This window comes from Stomoxys calcitrans, chromosome 2 (assembly GCF_963082655.1).
Source record: "Stomoxys calcitrans chromosome 2, idStoCalc2.1, whole genome shotgun sequence".
Taxonomy (NCBI): Eukaryota; Metazoa; Arthropoda; class Insecta; order Diptera; family Muscidae; genus Stomoxys; species Stomoxys calcitrans.
The window spans coordinates 125,172,201-125,191,400 of NC_081553.1; the positions used below are offsets into that span (position 1 = coordinate 125,172,201).

At 36.8% G+C, this 19,200-nt stretch overlaps 2 protein-coding genes across 2 annotated transcripts in view; one reads left to right on the forward strand and one right to left on the reverse strand.

The window, feature by feature from the left end:
- Nucleotides 1-10,339, forward strand: LOC106083653 (serine protease snake). Its single transcript, XM_013246798.2, has 5 exons — nt 1-348; nt 5,242-5,357; nt 9,108-9,217; nt 9,296-9,460; nt 9,871-10,339. The coding sequence occupies exons 1-5, from the start codon at nt 90-92 to the stop codon at nt 10,307-10,309; spliced, it is 1,089 nt and encodes a 362-aa protein (XP_013102252.1). The 5' UTR covers nt 1-89; the 3' UTR covers nt 10,310-10,339.
- The window catches only part of LOC106083654 (CLIP domain-containing serine protease B4-like), a 27,410-nt gene continuing 18,536 nt past the window's right edge, over nt 10,327-19,200 (reverse strand). Inside the window, exons 9-13 of the mRNA XM_059361611.1 lie at nt 18,952-19,019; nt 18,776-18,891; nt 18,463-18,701; nt 12,103-12,260; nt 10,327-10,529 (exon numbers count right to left, since the gene is read on the reverse strand). Of these exons, the coding sequence (XP_059217594.1) occupies nt 10,353-10,529; nt 12,103-12,260; nt 18,463-18,701; nt 18,776-18,891; nt 18,952-19,019 (758 nt within the window). The 3' untranslated portion in view covers nt 10,327-10,352. The remainder of the gene's footprint in view (nt 10,530-12,102; nt 12,261-18,462; nt 18,702-18,775; nt 18,892-18,951; nt 19,020-19,200) is intronic.

Here is a 19,200-nt window from a genome sequence, read left to right on the forward strand (position 1 = left end):
TGAATCTGGCGAAGTGCGAATACATATACGCGGAGCAAGCACATCTAGTTGTTGTTTCATTCTTCGCCACCAAACGCTTAGTTCACGTTATGAGATTTTTCTTATGCTTATTTACGTTCAACTTCTTATCAGCGCTACTGAATGTAGTCCATTCCGAGCGTAGCTGGTATTTTCGAGATGATGATATTGTTTTCCCGGGACCGACAAATGCTCGCGAGGTTTCTTTGAGGCGTAATTTGGGATTGGGCGCAAACACAAATCGCATAGATCATGAAGAAGAGCGGCCAGCTGCGGCACCAGCAAAAAGTCGCCAAGGATCTGCGCCAAATAGTAGATTATGTGAAAGAAGTGTGTAAGATTGTATTAAGCATAAGCCATATCATAAGTTTTATTAATTCTTAATCGTCGTGAAATTAATATGTTTTATTAGAGTTCGGTTGGCTGCCTGTTCTTATATAGACTCCAAAATTAAGCAATCGTCAGCTTAAGCTTGAAGATGCCTCCACATGATCACTTTTACTTCTTGAGAACTCAGAAATTTTATTTTTCATCTGATTTTAAAAAGTTAAAAATATAGCCTTCTAGAGGCTTTATGTACAAAATCCTAGCATCGTAGCCCCATTTGCCATCAGGAGTGTTTATGTCAAATTTCAAGCGGAAAGCTTAATCCGTTCGTAACCTATCGTGATTTAAACTGATGGACGAACGAACATGCCTACATCGATATAGAATTGCAAGAGGATAAAGAATATGGCTGATAAATCTATCTCCTGTGCCCACGATTTAAATTAATTTTAAATGAAATTTTTTGAGCTGGTATTTTAAATTGTCCAGTTTACATTTGTAAGATAACAGTGGTCTCATAATTGCTCAAATTCCAAGGAACATGATGACATTTCATCGCTAATGAGGAGTTAAACCATTTCTAATTACACTAACCGTCTTTCTGGAATGCATTTCGCTGGGATGCATTTCGTGATGTTCGTCCAACTATGGCTGGTAACTTTAGACGCAATCGGCGGATAGAGCAAGACGAAATGTTATCTACAGACTAACCAGCAATATCGTGTTTAGTTCGTCTTCACAGGCAGAAGTAAAAGCGTGCTAAGTTCGGCCGGTCGGAATTTTATATACCCTCAACAATGGATCACATTTATCAAGTTCTTTGCCCGGTACCTCTTTATAGGCTAACGAAGGACAATAGATAATAATTGATATGATATGCCGCCAAGATGGATAAGAATTACGCCTCTAGAGGCTCAGAAAATATAACCGGGTTGGTTTATATGGAGTTACATAAGAATATGGACTGATTCAGATTTGGAATGTATGTTAAAGGTCACAGGAGAAGTCGTTGTGCAAAATTTCAGCCAAATTAGGCAAGAACTGCGCCCTCTTTGGGATTAAGGAGTATAATTGGGTGACCGGTTAATCTGGGAGCTATACCAGGTAAAATCCAAGGCAAACTTTGCACGTATGTCATTGGTTATAGGAAAAGTCGCTGTGCAAGTTTCAGCCAAATCAGAAAGGAATTGCGTTCTATAAAGGCTCAGGAAGTATAATCGGGAGATCGGTTTAAACAAGGGTTGCCTTTTATATTTCGGGATTGGACAAACCTTGTGTTGCAATCTGCCAAGCGACAGCTTTATCGTAAAGCTAGGCATTTTTGAGGTTATACGTACTCAGAACGTTTTGACATACGTTTTTTCGCCCAAAAAATGGAATTAAATCATGAACATTTTCGTGCGATTATTTTTTACACCTTTCGATGTGAATTAATTAAACAACAGTGCATGAATGAACTTAATTTAATTTTTGGTGATGAAGCTCCATCAAGGACCAGTGTGTATCTATGATATGGTGAATTCAACCGAGATCGGAGTTTACTCCAAGACAAATTTTGTGAAGGTCTCCAAAATCAGTTGTTGTTCCAAAAATCAATGATACTGTGCGCCAACTGATATTGCAATATCGTCATGTGACCTATCGTGAGATTAAGACAACCTTAGGCATAAGTGGGACCAGTTTGCGTTGTCAATCGACAAAAAAAAGGCTCGTGTCGATTAGTCAAAAGAAATGCTCCAAAAATACGATCGCGGTACTTCGAAACACATTGTAACAGGTGATAAATCGTGGATTTAGGCGTATGAGCCCGAAAGTAAACAGCAGTTTCAAGATGAGCGAAATCCAACAAAAATTGCTCGCGCACGAAGCACTTCCAAGCAAATTATTGCCTGTTTTTTCGGAAGAACTGGACATGTCGCAATCGTACCACTAGAACAATGCTGAACGGTCAATTCTGAATTGTACACAACCATTTGTATGCCAGAAGTCTTCCAAGAAATCGGGAAAACCAACCGCCGAAGACGGATCACTCTTCACCACGACAATGCGAGCTCTCAAACATCGGTTCAAACAACTGCATTTTGAGCACTCAAAACATTGATTTGATGACACATCCGCCGTATAGACCTGACTTCGCACCAAATGACTTCTTTTTATTCCTATACGTAAAAAATAAAATGAGAGATCAACGTTTTTCGATACCTGAAAAAACGGTTGATGCGTTCAGAATGCATGTTTTGGAGATACCTCAATCAGAGTGGCAAAAGTGCAAAAGTCTATAAATCTCAATGGGGAATATTTTGAAAAACAATTTTCGATAATTAATACATGTTATTGTGTTCTCTAATCCCGAAATATAAAAGTCAACCCTCGTAAGCTGTATCTAAATACAGTCCGATATGGCCCATTCATAATCCCGTTCTACACTAATAGGAAGTATTTGTGAAAAATTTTTAGTGCCTAGCTTTACTCCTTCGAAACTAAGCATTTTTTTATAGACGGACGAAAGGACAACTTTAAAAAGTAATGGCGATAACGAATATATATACTTTATGGGGTCTAAGACTCAAAGAGTTAAATCGGGAGATCTGTGTTTATATTAGAGCTAAGTCTAAACAATGTCCGATGTGGCAAATTTACAATCCCAACTGCAAATGCAAATTTGCCCATGAACATTTCATTAAGGAACAGGGGCAAACTTTTCACATACCAATGAGTGCTATCCCCTTCAAGTTTATACTCAATGATAAGGGTCCGAAGGACATGCTACAGTGCGACACCTCTTTGGATAGAGAAACTTCTCTCAACTGATCCATATTAATGAGAATTATTTTTGCAAAATTTCAAACGGATAGCTTTACTCTTTCGAAAGTTAACGTGCTTTCGGCGAACGGAAGGACATGGCTTAAAATGTTATGACGATCAAGAATATACTGTGGCACAGATACGACTGATTGTACCATACTTAGGATAAGATTTTTGGCTAAAACTTTAACTTACTATAATACAAGAAACCATGGTAACCAATTTTAGCAACAATAGACATTTGGCAGAACAACTTTTTGATACAAAATATCGATTTGTAAAACGTCGTTTTTCAGTTGGGTATGTAGACTTTTCACTGCCACTGTATATATTTCAAGTTTAGTATACCCCTTCGTAGGGTGTAGGGTATAAAAAAGAGTACAGATAATTAAAGATTGGTTCATTTAGAGAAGATTTTAGATAATGAATGGGAGCCAAAGAAGGGAATTTCCAAAATAACTATGATATCTTTAAATTTAAGTTGCTGTATATTATCGGACGCAACCATCCGATTGTAATTTTGATACGATTCCAAAACAAATAATAAAGCCGGCCATTTGAAACAATGAAATCACTCCGAGAGAAATAGAAGCAATATTGATACATGAAGAGCTCTTGATTGAATGGCTTACTGTGGATAGAAACGAAAGAAATAGTAACAATAGTAATAGTAACCCTAAATCAGTAATCAGAGTAATCACCCATTTGCAATCTTCAACGATCTACATCAATAGTAAGTATGTGTGCAAAATTTAAAGCAGATGTCCTTATTCTCTATCGTGATTTTGAAGGAGAGACGGACCGATATGGCTAGATCGTCTTAAAATGACAAGACGATCAAGTATACTTTATGGGATGGCAGTTCATTACTTCAAGGTGTTATGGTGGAGGGAATAAAAAGACCTAAAAAATTAAAGCACATAATAGCATAACATTGCACAGGTTAATTCTCACAGATCAATTCTTACACTAAAATTTCGCACAACTATTTCTACTGTGACCTCCAACATTCTGGCCAAGTAAGGTCTGAATCGGTCATTATCTGATATAGATCCCATATGTCAGTGAAATTTTGCATAATGACTTCTGCTGTGACCTCCAGCATTCTTGCCGAGTATGGTCTAAATAACCTGATAGAGCTCTCATATAATTCAGTCCCCCAAATCTACTTCTTGAGCCCCTAGAATGCTCAATTCTTACGCGATCTTTCTAAAATTTTGACTGACACTACGGAAAACAATTCTAATTCATTAATTACCTATCTTCCTATTAAGATAAATCCTACCAAAAACTTGCCAAGTGTGATCCGTGGTGGAGAATATATAAGATTCGGCCCGGCCAAACTTAATACGATTTTACTTGTTTCTGGCTACGATCAGGCAATTTCTTTAAAAAAAATTTTCTCTTATTTAATTAAGTGTATTTTAATTAAATCTCATTCAGCGACTCTATCATAAATTACGCAACAGTCATTTTCAGCAAACAATAGAATTTTCAGCGGTCAGACTTCTGTTCTGAATTTTGCAAATATATAGCTATGATAGCAGAACTGCTGCTGTTATGGCAGTAAAATTAACTAGAACAGTCAGCAGGCAGTGTTTGCTATTACCAGCATGTTTTGAAATCGTTAAAGAATTATTAAATTGTAGATAGTTTGGTAAAATTGTATTATGAAACCCTTTAACACTAGCAGAAGCAGCAGAAAATTGTTTATGTTAACAAAAAAATGCCCGCTTTCTCATTTTAAGCAAAAGTTTTGTTGCCGCAGCAAACTTTTATGACTACTTTTCTCTTTGATTATTTAAATCAAGATTCTAAATACTTTTTTCATGAACAACACCCCCACTTTTAATTCGAACAAAATTTCTTCCAAAGTGTTTGTGCAAAATTTTGAATAGTTGGCAGTATTCATTTGAAAGATATCATTCAGTCGATAGACGGGCAGATATCACTAAATCGACTAAGAATGTCACGACGATCATGATTATATAAACTATATGTGTATACTGACGCGATTCTGGAATTTCCTACCCAGTCTAAATGTATATCCTTTTGAAAAACAATTTCGCTAACCCTAATCATAATTTACAGAATATGGTGAGTATATACGACGAATATTTCCCGATGAATCAGATACAGCCAAAGACGCCAATGATGCAGAATTCAATGGACGAAGTTTAGCTGCACCAGGGGAATATCCTCATATGGTAAGAAATAATAAAGTAGCAATGCATATAAAGGGTGATTTTTTTGAGGTTAGGATTTTCATGCATTAGTATTTGACAGATCACGTGGGATTTCAGACATGGTGTCAAAGAGAAAGATGCTCAGTATGCTTTGACATTTCATCATGAATAGACTTACTAACGAGCAAAGCTTGCAAATCATTGAATTTTATTACCAAAATCAGTGTTCGGTTCGAAATGTGTTCATTCACCGTTCAGCGGTGAGGCTCATTTCTGGTTGAATGGCTACGTAAATAAGCAAAATTGCCGCATTTGGAGTGAAGAGCAACCAGAAGCCGTTCAAGAACTGCCCATGCATCCCGAAAATGCACTGTTTGGTGTGGTTTGTACGCTGGTGGAATCATTGGACCGTATTTTTTCAAAGATGCTGTTGGACGCAACGTTACGGTGAATGAACACATTTCGAACCGAACACTGATTTTGGTAATAAAATTCAATGATTTGCAAGCGTTGCTCGTTAGTAAGTCTATTCATGATGAAATGTCAAAGCATACTGAGCATCTTTCTCTTTGACACCATGTCTGAAATCCCACGTGATCTGTCAAATACTAATGCATGAAAATCCTAACCTTAAAAAAATCACCCTTTATAAATGGACAATTCCACCTGTCATTTTCCAAAGTTTAGTGCACCGGAAGTATTCGACCTTTAGACGATTTCTAAGTTTGAGTTTCACAAAAAAATAAATATAATGTTAAAACAGCAAAATTCTTGATGACACCATCATTAATATATTAAAATTATATAACAACCATTTGCCTTATAATACATACAGTACTTGACATTAAATTATTCCTGACACATTAGCCGTATAGTCAGTCAGAATAGCAGGATCAAAATTTTGGCCAAGACAAAAATGCCGAATTGCAAGAATATTGAAACCTGTCTCTATTATTTTTATACCCACCACCGAAGGCAGAGTGATTTCATCTTTTCAATCTATTTGTTACAAATTACAAATTTCAGCGAAGTCGGATAATAAACGCGCCTGTTATATGCCTAAGACCCAACATCGGTATATGTAACAGCTATATCCAAATCTGTTCCGATTCTGGTGCGGTTATTGACGGGCCTAATTAAACTCACTGTTCTGAGTTTCAGCAAAATTGTCTAATAAATGCGCCTGTTATAGGCTAAAGACCCTAAATCGGCATATCGGTCTATATGGCAGCTATATGTAAATTTAGGGTCTTGGGTCCGCAAAAGCGTCACTGAAATTTAGCATAATGAGTTTTGTTGGTCCCGTCGACATTCGTACCGAACATGGTTAAGATAGGGCTATATTTGTATATATCTGTCATATATACCGATCTCCCAACTTAAATTCTGGGAACAATAATAACACGTTTAATACTCCATTTCTTAGAAATTTGACACAGTGGGCTGTATTAGGCTCTTCGACATTCGTGTTCAATATGGTTCAGATCGTTCTATATTTGGATATAGCAGGCATATACATATACCAGTCTCCCGATTTAAGTTTTAAGGCCCATAAAAGGTGATTTTTTGAACCGATGAATTTGGTACAATGAGTTGTGTTAGACCCTTACGTAGCCTTCCTCACTATGATGATGATCGGTCTATATTTAGATATAGCTGCTATGAGTTCATATGTAATGCATTATCCATAGTGTTATGACGAAAGGTGGTTAATATATACATTCGAGGTGGTTAATATCCAAAGTTCGGCCTGAACAAACTTAATTCATTTTTACTTGTTACTTGTTAAAAGGGTCACCCCGGTAGTCAATTTTGTAGTGTGCTCTGATTACCAGTACGTTAGTTGTGGATTCGATTCCCAACAAAGGCCTCGTCTGTGGTTACTGTGGTGTCACAATGGACTAAAATAATTAAAATGAGTCTGTTCAGAAGATAGACTGCGACGATAATGTAACCATACTGTTAAAAGACGGACTAGTATTTGCCTAGAATAATGAAGTATTCTGTTGTAGTGAAAAATAAAAAAAAAAAAACACCAGTAAAAGCGTGCTAAGTTTGGCCGGGCCGAATCTTATATACCCTCCACCATAGATCGCATTTGTCGAGTTATTTTCCGGTATCTCTTTTTAGATAAGCAAAAGGTAAAAGAAAACAATTGTTGAAGACCACAGTAGAAGTATATGAGTAAAATTTCAGCCAAATCGACTAAAAATTGGGCATTTTAGGGATTCAAGAAGTAAAATAGGGAGATCAGTTTATATGGGAGCTGTATCAGGCTATAAGCCGATTCAAGTTGTATTAGGCTATAAACCGATATTCAAAATTTCAGCCAAATCGGATTAGGCCTTCTTGAGGCTCAAGAAGTCAAGGATTTGCGCCCCATAATGGGTAAAGTTGACCAGATTCAAGATCGGTTTATATGGCAGCTACATCAGATTATAGACCGATTTAAACCATACTTGGCACAGTAGTTGGAAGTCATAGCGAAACAATTTCAGCCAAATCGAATAGGAATTGTGCCCTCTAGAGGCTCAAGAAGTCAAGACCCTAGATCGGTTTAGGACAGTTATGCTAGGTTATGGACCGATTTGAGCCATACTCAAGACAGTTGTTGGAAATCATAAGAAAACAGCTCATGCAAAATTTCAGCCAAATCGGATAAGAATTGCGTCCTCTAGTGGCTCAAGAAGTCAAGATCCAAGATCGGTTTATATGGCAGCTATATCAAAACATGGACCGATATGGCCCATTTTCAAATCCCAACCGACCTACGCCAATAAGTAGTAAAGGGTGATTTTTTTGAGGTTAGGATTTTCATGCATTAGTATATGACAGATCACGTGGGATTTCAGACATGGTGTCAAAGAGAAAGATGCTCAGTATGCTTTGACATTTCATCATGAATAGACTTACTAACGAGCAACGCTTGCAAATCATTGAATTTTATTACCAAAATCAGTGTTCGGTTCGAATTGTGTTCATTCACCGTAACGTTGAGTCCAACAGCATCTTTGAAAAAATACGGTCCAATGATTCCACCAGCGTACAAACCACACCAAACAGTGCATTTTTCGGGATGCATGGGCAGTTCTTGAACGGCTTCTGGTTGCTCTTCACTCCAAATGCGGCAATTTTGCTTATTTACGTAGCCATTCAATCAGAAATGAGCCTCATCGCTGAACAAAATTTGAACACATTTCGAACCGAACACTGATTTTGGTAATAAAATTCAATGATTTGCAAGCGTTGCTCGTTAGTAAGTCTATTCATGATGAAATGTCAAAGCATACTGAGCATCTTTCTCTTTGACACCATGTCTGAAATCCCACGTGATCTGTCAAATACTAATGCATGAAAATCCTAACCTCAAAAAAATCACCCTTTATTTGTGCAAAGTATATTATTTGTGCAATTTCAAGCAGATAGCTTTACTCCTTCGAAAGTTATCGTGCTTTCGACAGACAGATGGACGGACGGACAGACGGACATGGGGTGGCAGATAAATATTTGTAAGTGCTACAAACCGAGTGACCAGATTACTATACCCCCATTCTTTGATAGTGGGTATTAAAATAATGTCTACTATAGCAATAAGTCTGCTATGAGCACAATGATCTATAAGAAAAAACCCTTTTGCGGTCAGGCCAGACGAATGCGGCAGTTTAAGATTCCGGCCTTACGAAGAGAAACCCCACTTTATTAGTTTCTATTATAAATCATGATGAAGTGCTGGTATTCAGAAATTTAATTATATTTTTCATGTTTTTGCAGACAGCTTTAGGATTTGTATCAGACAATGGCCAAGTCGATTATAAATGTGGAGGAAGTTTAATCAGCGACAGATTTGTGGTAACAGCAGCTCACTGCACAAATATAGTCGGGTAAGGCAATGCATTTTCATAAAGAACATAAATTAAAATAAAATTAACCGAATATTTCCACAAAAATATTATTTTCAGAGAAGTTCCAACAAAAGTAAGAATTGGAGATTTAAATCTTTTGGAAGAAGAGCCACATTTGGAACCACAAATCCATAACATCAAAAAAATTCACAATCACCCGGATTACAAATCAACATCGTATTACAATGACATAGCACTTCTCGAACTGGAGACTGAAATAGAGTAAGTTTTTTTAATAAAGCGTCGGAACTTTTGTTTGATACACAATTGAAGGGAAAACAATTATAAAAATCAATATTCAGAAATGTACATATCTGTTAATATTTGACGGAATCAAGTGCTATACATGTCACAGATGTAAATAAATCCCATTATTGCACATTCTATGAAAAACATGTGAGAAAAACGCCATGAAAGCTCTAAAGTAAAGTAAAGCCGGAATATCGGTATATTTGAGTGTATATCAAGTGATGGTCCATCTTAGAGCTTGTTAGCGAGTACCAAAATAAACTCAAATACGTTCTCCCTAAAATACGTTTCAGCTCTAGTTGATTTTTGTTTTTGCAATCTTTTCTAATAATTTCTTTCTCAATCACTACATATAATTTTTTTATTCTATTATCACCTTTCAGCTTAACAGAATTCGCTAGGCCAATTCGTCTCTGGACTAGACCCTCAACCGGCCCATTTACAATTGCCTACGCCATGGGCTATGGATCCACTGACTTTGCAAAACAGAGAACAAATCGTTTAACTGATTTGAATATGACCATTATCTCCAATGAAGTGTGTAACCGAGAATTACCTCAAATTCCTGAAACGGACAGAGGCATTATCGATAGCCAGCTATGTGCTCGAGATTATGCCTTGAATCGCGACACCTGTCAAGGCGATTCGGGTGGTCCACTGCAATTGAATATTCGAGGTCGACGCAGGCGTAATCGTTTGCATTATCAACTGGTGGGCATAACATCGTATGGCCTATATTGCCGCAGCGGCTATCCAAGCATATTTACCCGAGTCTATTCATTCCTCGATTGGATAGAGAGTATTGTGTGGAAGGATGAATAAATTAATACAAAGAACAATAATATTTAAATACATATTGCTTTATTTATTTGTCAGCATATACAACTTCTTCAATCCAATCTATGTACTCCGACACTCTTGTGTAGACACCTGGAGTATCCATGGCACAGCCTCGGCCAAAAGAGGTAATACCTACAACGAATGATGTTACAATATGGTAGGGACTTACAGAGTTTAAAATTAATGGTCCCCCAGAATCACCCTGCAAAGATATACGGATTATAACGATTAAAGAAATATTAAATTAAGAGTTTTTTTTATAGAAGAAAACAGAATTTTACTCAATAATGTCAGTCAAAAATAGATTTTATGACATAAAACACACGGAGTGAAATATAGAAATTGATCTCTACGAAAAAGACCACTTCCCTGTCATAAATAATATGTTTTCCGACATATATGTCAATATTGGTTCCAATATGAAACCATGGGTCCAAGGTAACATGGAATTCACTCGCCCACAAACTTACTTTCACCCTACCATGGCGCCTGAATATTATCAAAAGTCCGTCTAAGAGAAAGTTTCTTTGCAATACCGCGACACTAATTTATTATGGTCTCCAAAATTGTGATTGGCATTTATCTCTATGATTATACACAGGGTTACCGTTGAGAATTTTGAAAAGGTCCAACAAAAAGCCGATTGGCGTTTTCTCAAAAAATAGTCTTACAATGATTATTTAATACTTTACAAATTAAGTCTGGCGATCGTTTACAGGAGCATGATTAGCCCAATACTTACTTACGCCTCAACTAGGAAATATATGATGGGTGACTCAATGATTTATTCAAAATTCGTAAATTTTGGTACTTAAATATATGATGGGTGACTAAATGATTTATTCAAAATTCGTAAATTTTGGTACTAATATTAGTACCACTTGGTACTTTCATCACAGATAGAGCTAGAGGTCTGAAATTTGGCACACAGGTACAACTAGGAAAAATAAAATGGGTGAAAATGATCTTTCTACAATTCGTAAATTTTGGTACCAATATTGGAACCGTATGGTTCTTACCGTGCAGATTGAGCTAGAGGTCGGAAATTTGGCATGTAGGTAAAACTTAGAAATATTTGATAGGCGACTAAATTATTTTTTTTTTACAATTCGAACATTTTGGTCCCGAAATTCGTAATATTTGATACTTTCATTATAGCTGGAGCTAGAGGTCCGAAATTTGGCATGCAGGTACAGCTAATAAATAAATGATAATAATCTTAAGCTCTCAAAAATTGGGATACAGTTACACCTTTGCTAAAAATTTTGGGCGACCAAAAGTTTTTTTTCAAAATCGTACATTTAGGTACTAAAACATACAAATTGGTACCTTCTTTACGAATTAAGCTAAAGTGCTCAAAATTGGAATTAATTTTGACTTTATGATTTTTCCGTTGTTTTGTTATTTTTAGTACTATTTTGTACATTCTTTACAGAAGGGGGGGAGATTTATAAAATTTTATACGCAATTATTACAAAACTTCATAATCTTATCTATCTTGGAAGTCCTACACTAAAAAGGAGGTATCAAAAACGGGCCTTGCGAAGCGGACTACTAGTACATATATATATTTTTTTCAACTTTCTATAATTTTATCATTTTTAAACAAAAAATTTACGTCTAAAATTTCAAAAAAAAGTATACTTGTCGTTTATTATTTTTGTATGGGTTTCTTCAAAACTAGAGAAATCTTAATTTAAAATCAGTACATCAGTGGGTATAGTCTTTCCGATTTATCGCATTCTATGGTTGTGGGTATAAAAATGTTATCTTACCTGGCATGTATCGCTTTGTCTTACAAAATCCTGTGCGCATAACTGCGTCTCCACAATTCCACGCGGTAAAGATTCTTCATCCGGGAAATAAGCTGAACATTCGTTGTTTGGTATCACTGACAAATAGGTTTTCAAAAGGTTGTCTGAACTAGGACCAGCTAAAAATATATTTAAAGGAAGTTTATACTTAATAAATTTAGACAAAATAGGTATATTGTACACACATACACAATATACTATTGCATACTTTAGCTGTAGGATATTTTAAATGACTGCTAAAATGATAAAGTCAAACTACCTTCCGTCCTTCCGTTTCTTTATCACATCTAACTATGCTCACTGTCTAATTTGCCTTCACTTTTTATTGACTAACAACTATAAAGGCACTAAGTTCGGCCGAACCTTGTTATACCTACCACCTCAGATAAATATATTAACCACATTTCGTGCAAATCTGGTGAATAATGCACTATTGATAAACCCATTAGAGATATAGTCAAATATAAACTGATTTGAACCTACATGGTACGATAATAGAGGGTCCTAAAACATCCCACTGTGCTAATTTTATGCAACGTAGAGTAATTTTTGCGCTTTTTATGAGCCCAAAGCTTTAAATTGGGAGATGAGTATATGACAGCTACATCCAACTATAGTCCGATCTTGACCATAATTGGTATGGATGTCAATGGTCTAACACAGACCGCTGTTCCAAATTTCAGAGAAATAGGGTTTTAATTATGCCAAGGGTTTTATGAAGACAAGAACTTAAATCGAGCTGTATCCAAAAATTTAGGCGATCTAGACCACCCTCTGTACAGATATTGAAGGGCCTAGTACCACTCGCCTTGCCAACCGGAAATGGCAAGATCGACTTAAAATAACTATCAAGAATATTTGTATATAACAAGAATATATTTCTTGTTATATACATATATATATGGGGTCTTAGACGCATATTTAGAGGTGTTAAAAACAGAATGACGAAATTAGTATACACTCATCCTATGGTGGAGGGTATAATAAAGCATTTATAGGCATTAGATCCTTACCAGCATCGGTCTATATAGCAGCTATATTCAAATATGGTCCCATTGGACCCGTTCAAGAATTTAACCACCGTGCATCAAAAAGAGTTATCTGTGGCAAATTTCACCTCAATATCTCAATTTTTTAAGGCTGTGGAGTGATTACAACAGACGGACGGACAGACACACGCACATCGTTAAATTGTCTTAGAATTTTACGACGATCCGAAATAAACATACTTTGTAGGGTCGGAAATTGACATTTCGATGTGTTGCAATCGGAATGACTAAATTAATATACCCCCATCCTACGGTGGTGGGTATAAAAAAGAATCTTTGCAAAGTTTCAGCTTACCACCTTTAATTTTAAAGACTGTAGCGTGATTTCTAAAGGCAGACGGATTGAAATGGTTAGATGGTTTAGATTTTCAGGACGACCAGATAAGAATTGAGCCACTAGAGGGTGCAATTCTTATCTGATTTGGCTGAAATTTTGCACGATGACTTTTCCTGCAAATGTAAATTTTGCCCATGAACATTCCACTAAGGAACAGGGGCAAACTTCTCACGTATTAATGAGTGCAATCCGATTCAAGTTTTTTAAGCTCAGTGGTAAGGGGCCTCCTTTTTATAGCCGAGTCCGAACGGCGTGGCGAAGTGCGACACCTCTTTGGAGAGAAGTTTTACATGGCATGGTACCTCACAAATGTTGCCAGCATTAGGAGGGGAAAACCACCGCTGAAAAATATTTCTGATGGTCTCGTTAGGATTCGAACCCAGGCGTTCAGCGTCATAGGCGGACATGCTAACCTCTGCGCTACGGTGGCCTCCAATGATGACTTTCCCTTTGACTCTTAATTGATGTGCCATGTATGGTTCTTATCGATTCAAAACCATATGAACCGATCTAACGAATATACTTCTTGAGCAACTAGAGGGCGCTCAATTGATTTTGCTGAAATTTTGCACGTCGACTTTGCCTATGATCTCCAATAGATGTATCATGTATGGTTTCAAACGGTTCAAAACCTGATATAGCTCCTATAGACACCGATCTCTCGAATATACTCTTTGAACCTATAGAGGGCGTAATTCTCAACCGATTTGGCTGAAATATTGCACTAGGTTCTAATCGGTTCAAATCCTTATATAGCTCCAAAATAGACTGATCTCCCGAATTTACTTATTGAGCCACTAGAGGGCGCAATTTTTATCAGAGTTGGTTGGAACATTGCACGCGCATTATACCTATGACCTCCAACATATGTAATGAGTATGTTTCCAATAGGTCCACTAGAGGGCACACTTCTTATCTGATTTGGCTGATATTTTGCACGATGACCTTTCCTATGATTTTTATTTGATGTAACAAGTATGGTTCTTATCGATTCAAAACCTGATATAGCTTCCATATAAGCCGATCTCCAGAATATACTTCTTGAGCCACTAGGGGGTGCAATTTTTATCCGATTTGATTGAAATATTGCACGAGAAACTTTCGTATGAGTATGGTTTCAAAAGGTGCAAAACCTGATATAGCTCTCATATAAACCGATCTCCTGAATATACTTCTTGAGCCTCATAACGGCGCAATTCTTATCCAAACATATAAAAAATGCATGGGGATTTCTTGCTATTATTCATTTTTAATTTCTGCCTATAAAGAGAAACCGTCCAAAGAACAAAGAACTGTTTTTAATTGAAAACATTTTTATACCCTCCACTATAGGATGGGAGTATACTAATTTCGTCATTCTGTTTGTAACTAGTCGAAATATTCCCGGAGACCCCATAAAGTATATATATTCTTGATCGTCGTGACATTTTATATCAATCTAGCCATGTCCGTCCGTCAGTCTGTCGAAAGCACACTAACTTTCGAAGGAGTAAGGCTAGCTGCTTGAAATTTTTCACAAATACTTCTTATTAGTGTAGGTCGGTTGGGTTTGTAAATGGGCCAAATCGGTCCATGTTTTGATGTAGCTGTCATATAAACCGATCTTGGGTCTTGACTTCTTGAGCCACTAGGGGCGCGATTCTTATCCGATTTGAATGAAATTTTGCACGAATTTTTTTTATTATATCCAACATCTGTGCCAAGTATGGTTAAAATTGGTCCATAACCTAATATAGCTGTCATATAAACGGATCTGGGATCGATCTTGACTTCTTGTGCCTCTACAGGGCGCAATTATTATCCGATTTGGCTGAAATGACAACGGTTAATCCCATGACCTTCAACATACGTGTCAAATATGGTCTGAATCAGTCTGTAGCCTGAAACAGCATCGATCTATAGCCTGAAACAGCACAACAGAGATACCGCGCAAAGAACTTGACAAATGCGATCCATGGTGGAGGGTATATAAGATTCGGTCCGGCCGAATTTAGCACGCATTTACTTGTTTTTTATTGCTATTTATCATAACTTGAATGTTTCTTCGCACACCACTCGTGATCCGTGGAATGTTGGGCTATTATTTATGTTTGCCTATTACCACCGATCATGTGTTTTGATTATTCAAGGTATTTTTATACCCTCCACAATAGGATGGTCTTAAAATTTTGGCCAAATCCTTTTTATTAGTGTAGGTCGGTTGGGATTGTAAATGGGCCAAATCGGTCCATGTCTTGATATAGATGCCATATAAACCGATTTTAGATCTTGACTTCTTGAGCCTCTATAGGGCGCAATACTCGTCCGATTTGACTGAAACTTTGCACGTAGTTTTTCGCTATCACTTTCAACAACTGTATTAAGTATGATTCAAATCGGTTCATAATCTGGTATAGCTGTCATATAAACCGATCTTGGATCTTGACTTCTTGAGCCGCTGGAGGGCGCATTTCTCATCCGATTTGGCTGAAATTTTGCATGAGGTGTTTTGTTGTGACTGTGCTAAGTATGGCGCTAAACAGGTTCATAACCTGATATAGATGCCATATAAGCCGATCTAAGATCTTGACTTCTTGACCCTCTAGCGGCCGTAATTCTCATCCGATTTGGCTGAAATTTTGTACAACGGCTTCTCTCATGACCTTCAACATACGTGTCTTATATGGTCTAAATCGATCAATAACTTGATACAGCTCCCATATAAACTTATCTCCCGATTTTGCTTCTTGAGCACCTACAAGGCGCAATTCTTATCCGAATGAACTGAAATATTACACAATGGTAATATTCGATTCGGACCATAAATATTACATTTATGGTCCGAATCGGACTATAACTTTGTTTGCCTAAAAAGAGATACCGCGCATAGAACTCGACAAATGCGATCCATGGTGGAGGGTATATAAGATTCGGCCCGGCCGAACTTAGCACGCTCTTACTTGTTTAATTTTTTAAAAAATTAAAATCTTCTCTAATCTCTCTTAACTGCAGTCATTTTCAGAAAGTAACAGACTTTTTAGTAGTCGTACCGTTGTTATGAAGCGACTTTGTGTACACCAAACGATACCTGATTGTTTCGATAGTATCGATGACTCTCTCAACAACAGTTCAGATAGTGCTTGCGAGGACGACAATGCGGCATCAATGAGCAAAAGAAAGCACAACACAACAGGCAAGATGGCTTGTTACAAGCTCATAGCTGCCCAGTTTCACGCTGAAGGCATAGAAGTCCCAATCCCATGCCACAAGGCTATCTACAAAGAAACATAAATAGCCAATATTTTCCAAATAGGTCTATAACCTGATATAATCTCTATAAAGCGGTCTCCCGATTTGTCTTCTACCACTCTTGAAGCTTCAGTTTTTGCCACATTTGACATAACAAAGTTAATTTAAATACATTTTTTCCAGCATATATAGTGGCAGATTTCCAAGATTCGACCCGGCCGAACTTTCCACGTTCTTATTTCTTGAATTTCTACGCATGTAGATATAGCACCCCGTTATAATTCAGTTTGATCAACTTCATCATATCTAACATATCTTTGATTGAACTGACTTCTTCTCAAATAGGGCCATTTCATATTTAATCGGTTCGTCAATTGGTATGGTAGATTTTTACGCTCTTAGGAAAGTTGCCCTCAAATCAACACTTATCCCTAGAAAGACCATCATATACTCCTTGGTCTTCCTGCAACTTATCATCGCTTATATTCTTAACGAATAATGTCAAACGGTCGCTTTGGCGTATATTTAAATAGAGCTAACCTCGCTTCCCTAAAGCCTTTGAAACCTTCTTGAAATAATTTACTAGGTTTTTCTCTTCTGGATATTGTACGGATTGTAAGTACCTTTTTAATTCGTTCCTGCGCGACACTTCCAGATTAACTTCCATCCAATTTGTGTGTAACTCCCATATAAAACGATGACCGGGCCAAGTCTGGCCCGATCGGTTCAAACCCGGTTATAGCTCCAATAGCATAGCAATTCTTATCCATTATCCATTGTTTACCTATAAAAGATACCGCGCGAAGAGCGTGACATTTGTTACCCATGGTGGGGACCGAGCTTAGCACCCTTTCACTTGTTTTCTTACAAATCATGCATCAAAATCGAACAGCAAAATACAAACCCATTCTCGGACAAATTAAAAAAAAAAAAATTATGGTTGCCCAAAAAGTAATTGCGGATTTTTCATATAGTCGGCGTTGACAAATTTTTTCACAGCTTGTAACTCTGTAATTGCATTCTTTCTTCTGTCAGTTATCAGCTGTTACTTTTAGCTTTTTAGAAAAAAGTGTAAAAAAAGTATTTTTGATTAAAGTTCATTCTAAGTTTAATTAAAAATGCATTTACTTTCTTTTAAAAAATCCGCAATTACTTTTTGGGCAACCCAATATAAGACGAATATCCTCGAAATCAGGGGAGATTTTGTATACCACAAGTGGAATTTTGAGCACTATCCCGAAAAAAAAGAATTTTTGAATATCAGTGCACAAACAATCGCAGCATGAACAATATATCAAAATGTCGAGGGGACCAAAATGTTAGGGGCCTGCAAAGAGGCGTCCGGACCGGATTTTTGCACTTGGACTCGATAACATCTCCACTCTAATCGTTTTAAAGAGTTATCTTAATCCATTCTCAATCACCATATATTTTACTATATGCTATTACTATATTTGACTCTATCCCACTATGCATCGCTCTAAATGACAGCTATAACCAAATATGATCTAATTTGTCTAATTCAAGGACTTAACCTGCGTATGAAAGAAATATGAGTCTATACCAATGTTCAGCTCAATATCTCGATTTTTAAATGCTGTGACGCGATTATCGGACATTGTTGATTCGACGATCTATTATAAATATACGAGTATATACTCTGTAAGGTCCAAAATGAATGGGTATAAAAATTATTATTATATTTACCGAAATGTATGTGTCCGTATCCGATTGCTGTCAAATTGATATTATCCAATGGATAAATACTCCAGGCACATATTGGACTTTTATAATATCGTAGATTATCGAGTTTTAGTAAAGCAATATCATGATATGATTCAGTGCTTTTATAGTCGGGATGTATTATGGTATCTATAACCTTAACTGGTTTCTTCGTGGTATCGGTCAAGTCGCCACCGCCGAGAAGAACAACAGAGGGAGGAACACTGTAAATTCATTTATGAGTAGTTTCCCATTAAATCGAAAGTATTTCAATTAAGCTATTAGGTGCCTTACTTACCCTTGCAGATTAGCACAATGCGCTGCTGTTAGGACAAATATGTAATCTATCAATACACCACCACACTTGTAATCGAACACATCATCACCAAAAAAGGACTCCCAACCTAAAGCTGCCTTTACAAAATTAGATTTTTTATAAACTGTATAAGATGAGACGGCAACTTGTCAACTAACCATGTAAGGGAACTCCATATATTCTGTGCGAAGGCCATTTGAAATGCTTTGTACTGGAAAGCCACAACCTGTAAAATATTTAATGACGTTTTGTTATAGCATTAATGTTATTATTGTATAATAGCTATCAAACCTAATATATGTTCTCCCACCACAAATGTTCATAAATCAACAACAGTTTTTTTTTTTAACGAAACTTCACAAACTGTCCACAACCATTTACATTCTGACAACGTCTCGTTAAAATTA

Coding starts and splice junctions, on each gene's coding strand:
- LOC106083653 (XM_013246798.2), top strand. CDS start 90: ATGAGATTTTTCTTATGCTTATTTACGTTCAACTTCTTATCAGCGCTA. Junction 349..5,241: donor TAGTAGATTATGTGAAAGAA/GTGTGTAAGATT, acceptor CATAATTTACAG/AATATGGTGAGTATATACGA. Junction 9,218..9,295: donor CACTGCACAAATATAGTCGG/GTAAGGCAATGC, acceptor TATTATTTTCAG/AGAAGTTCCAACAAAAGTAA.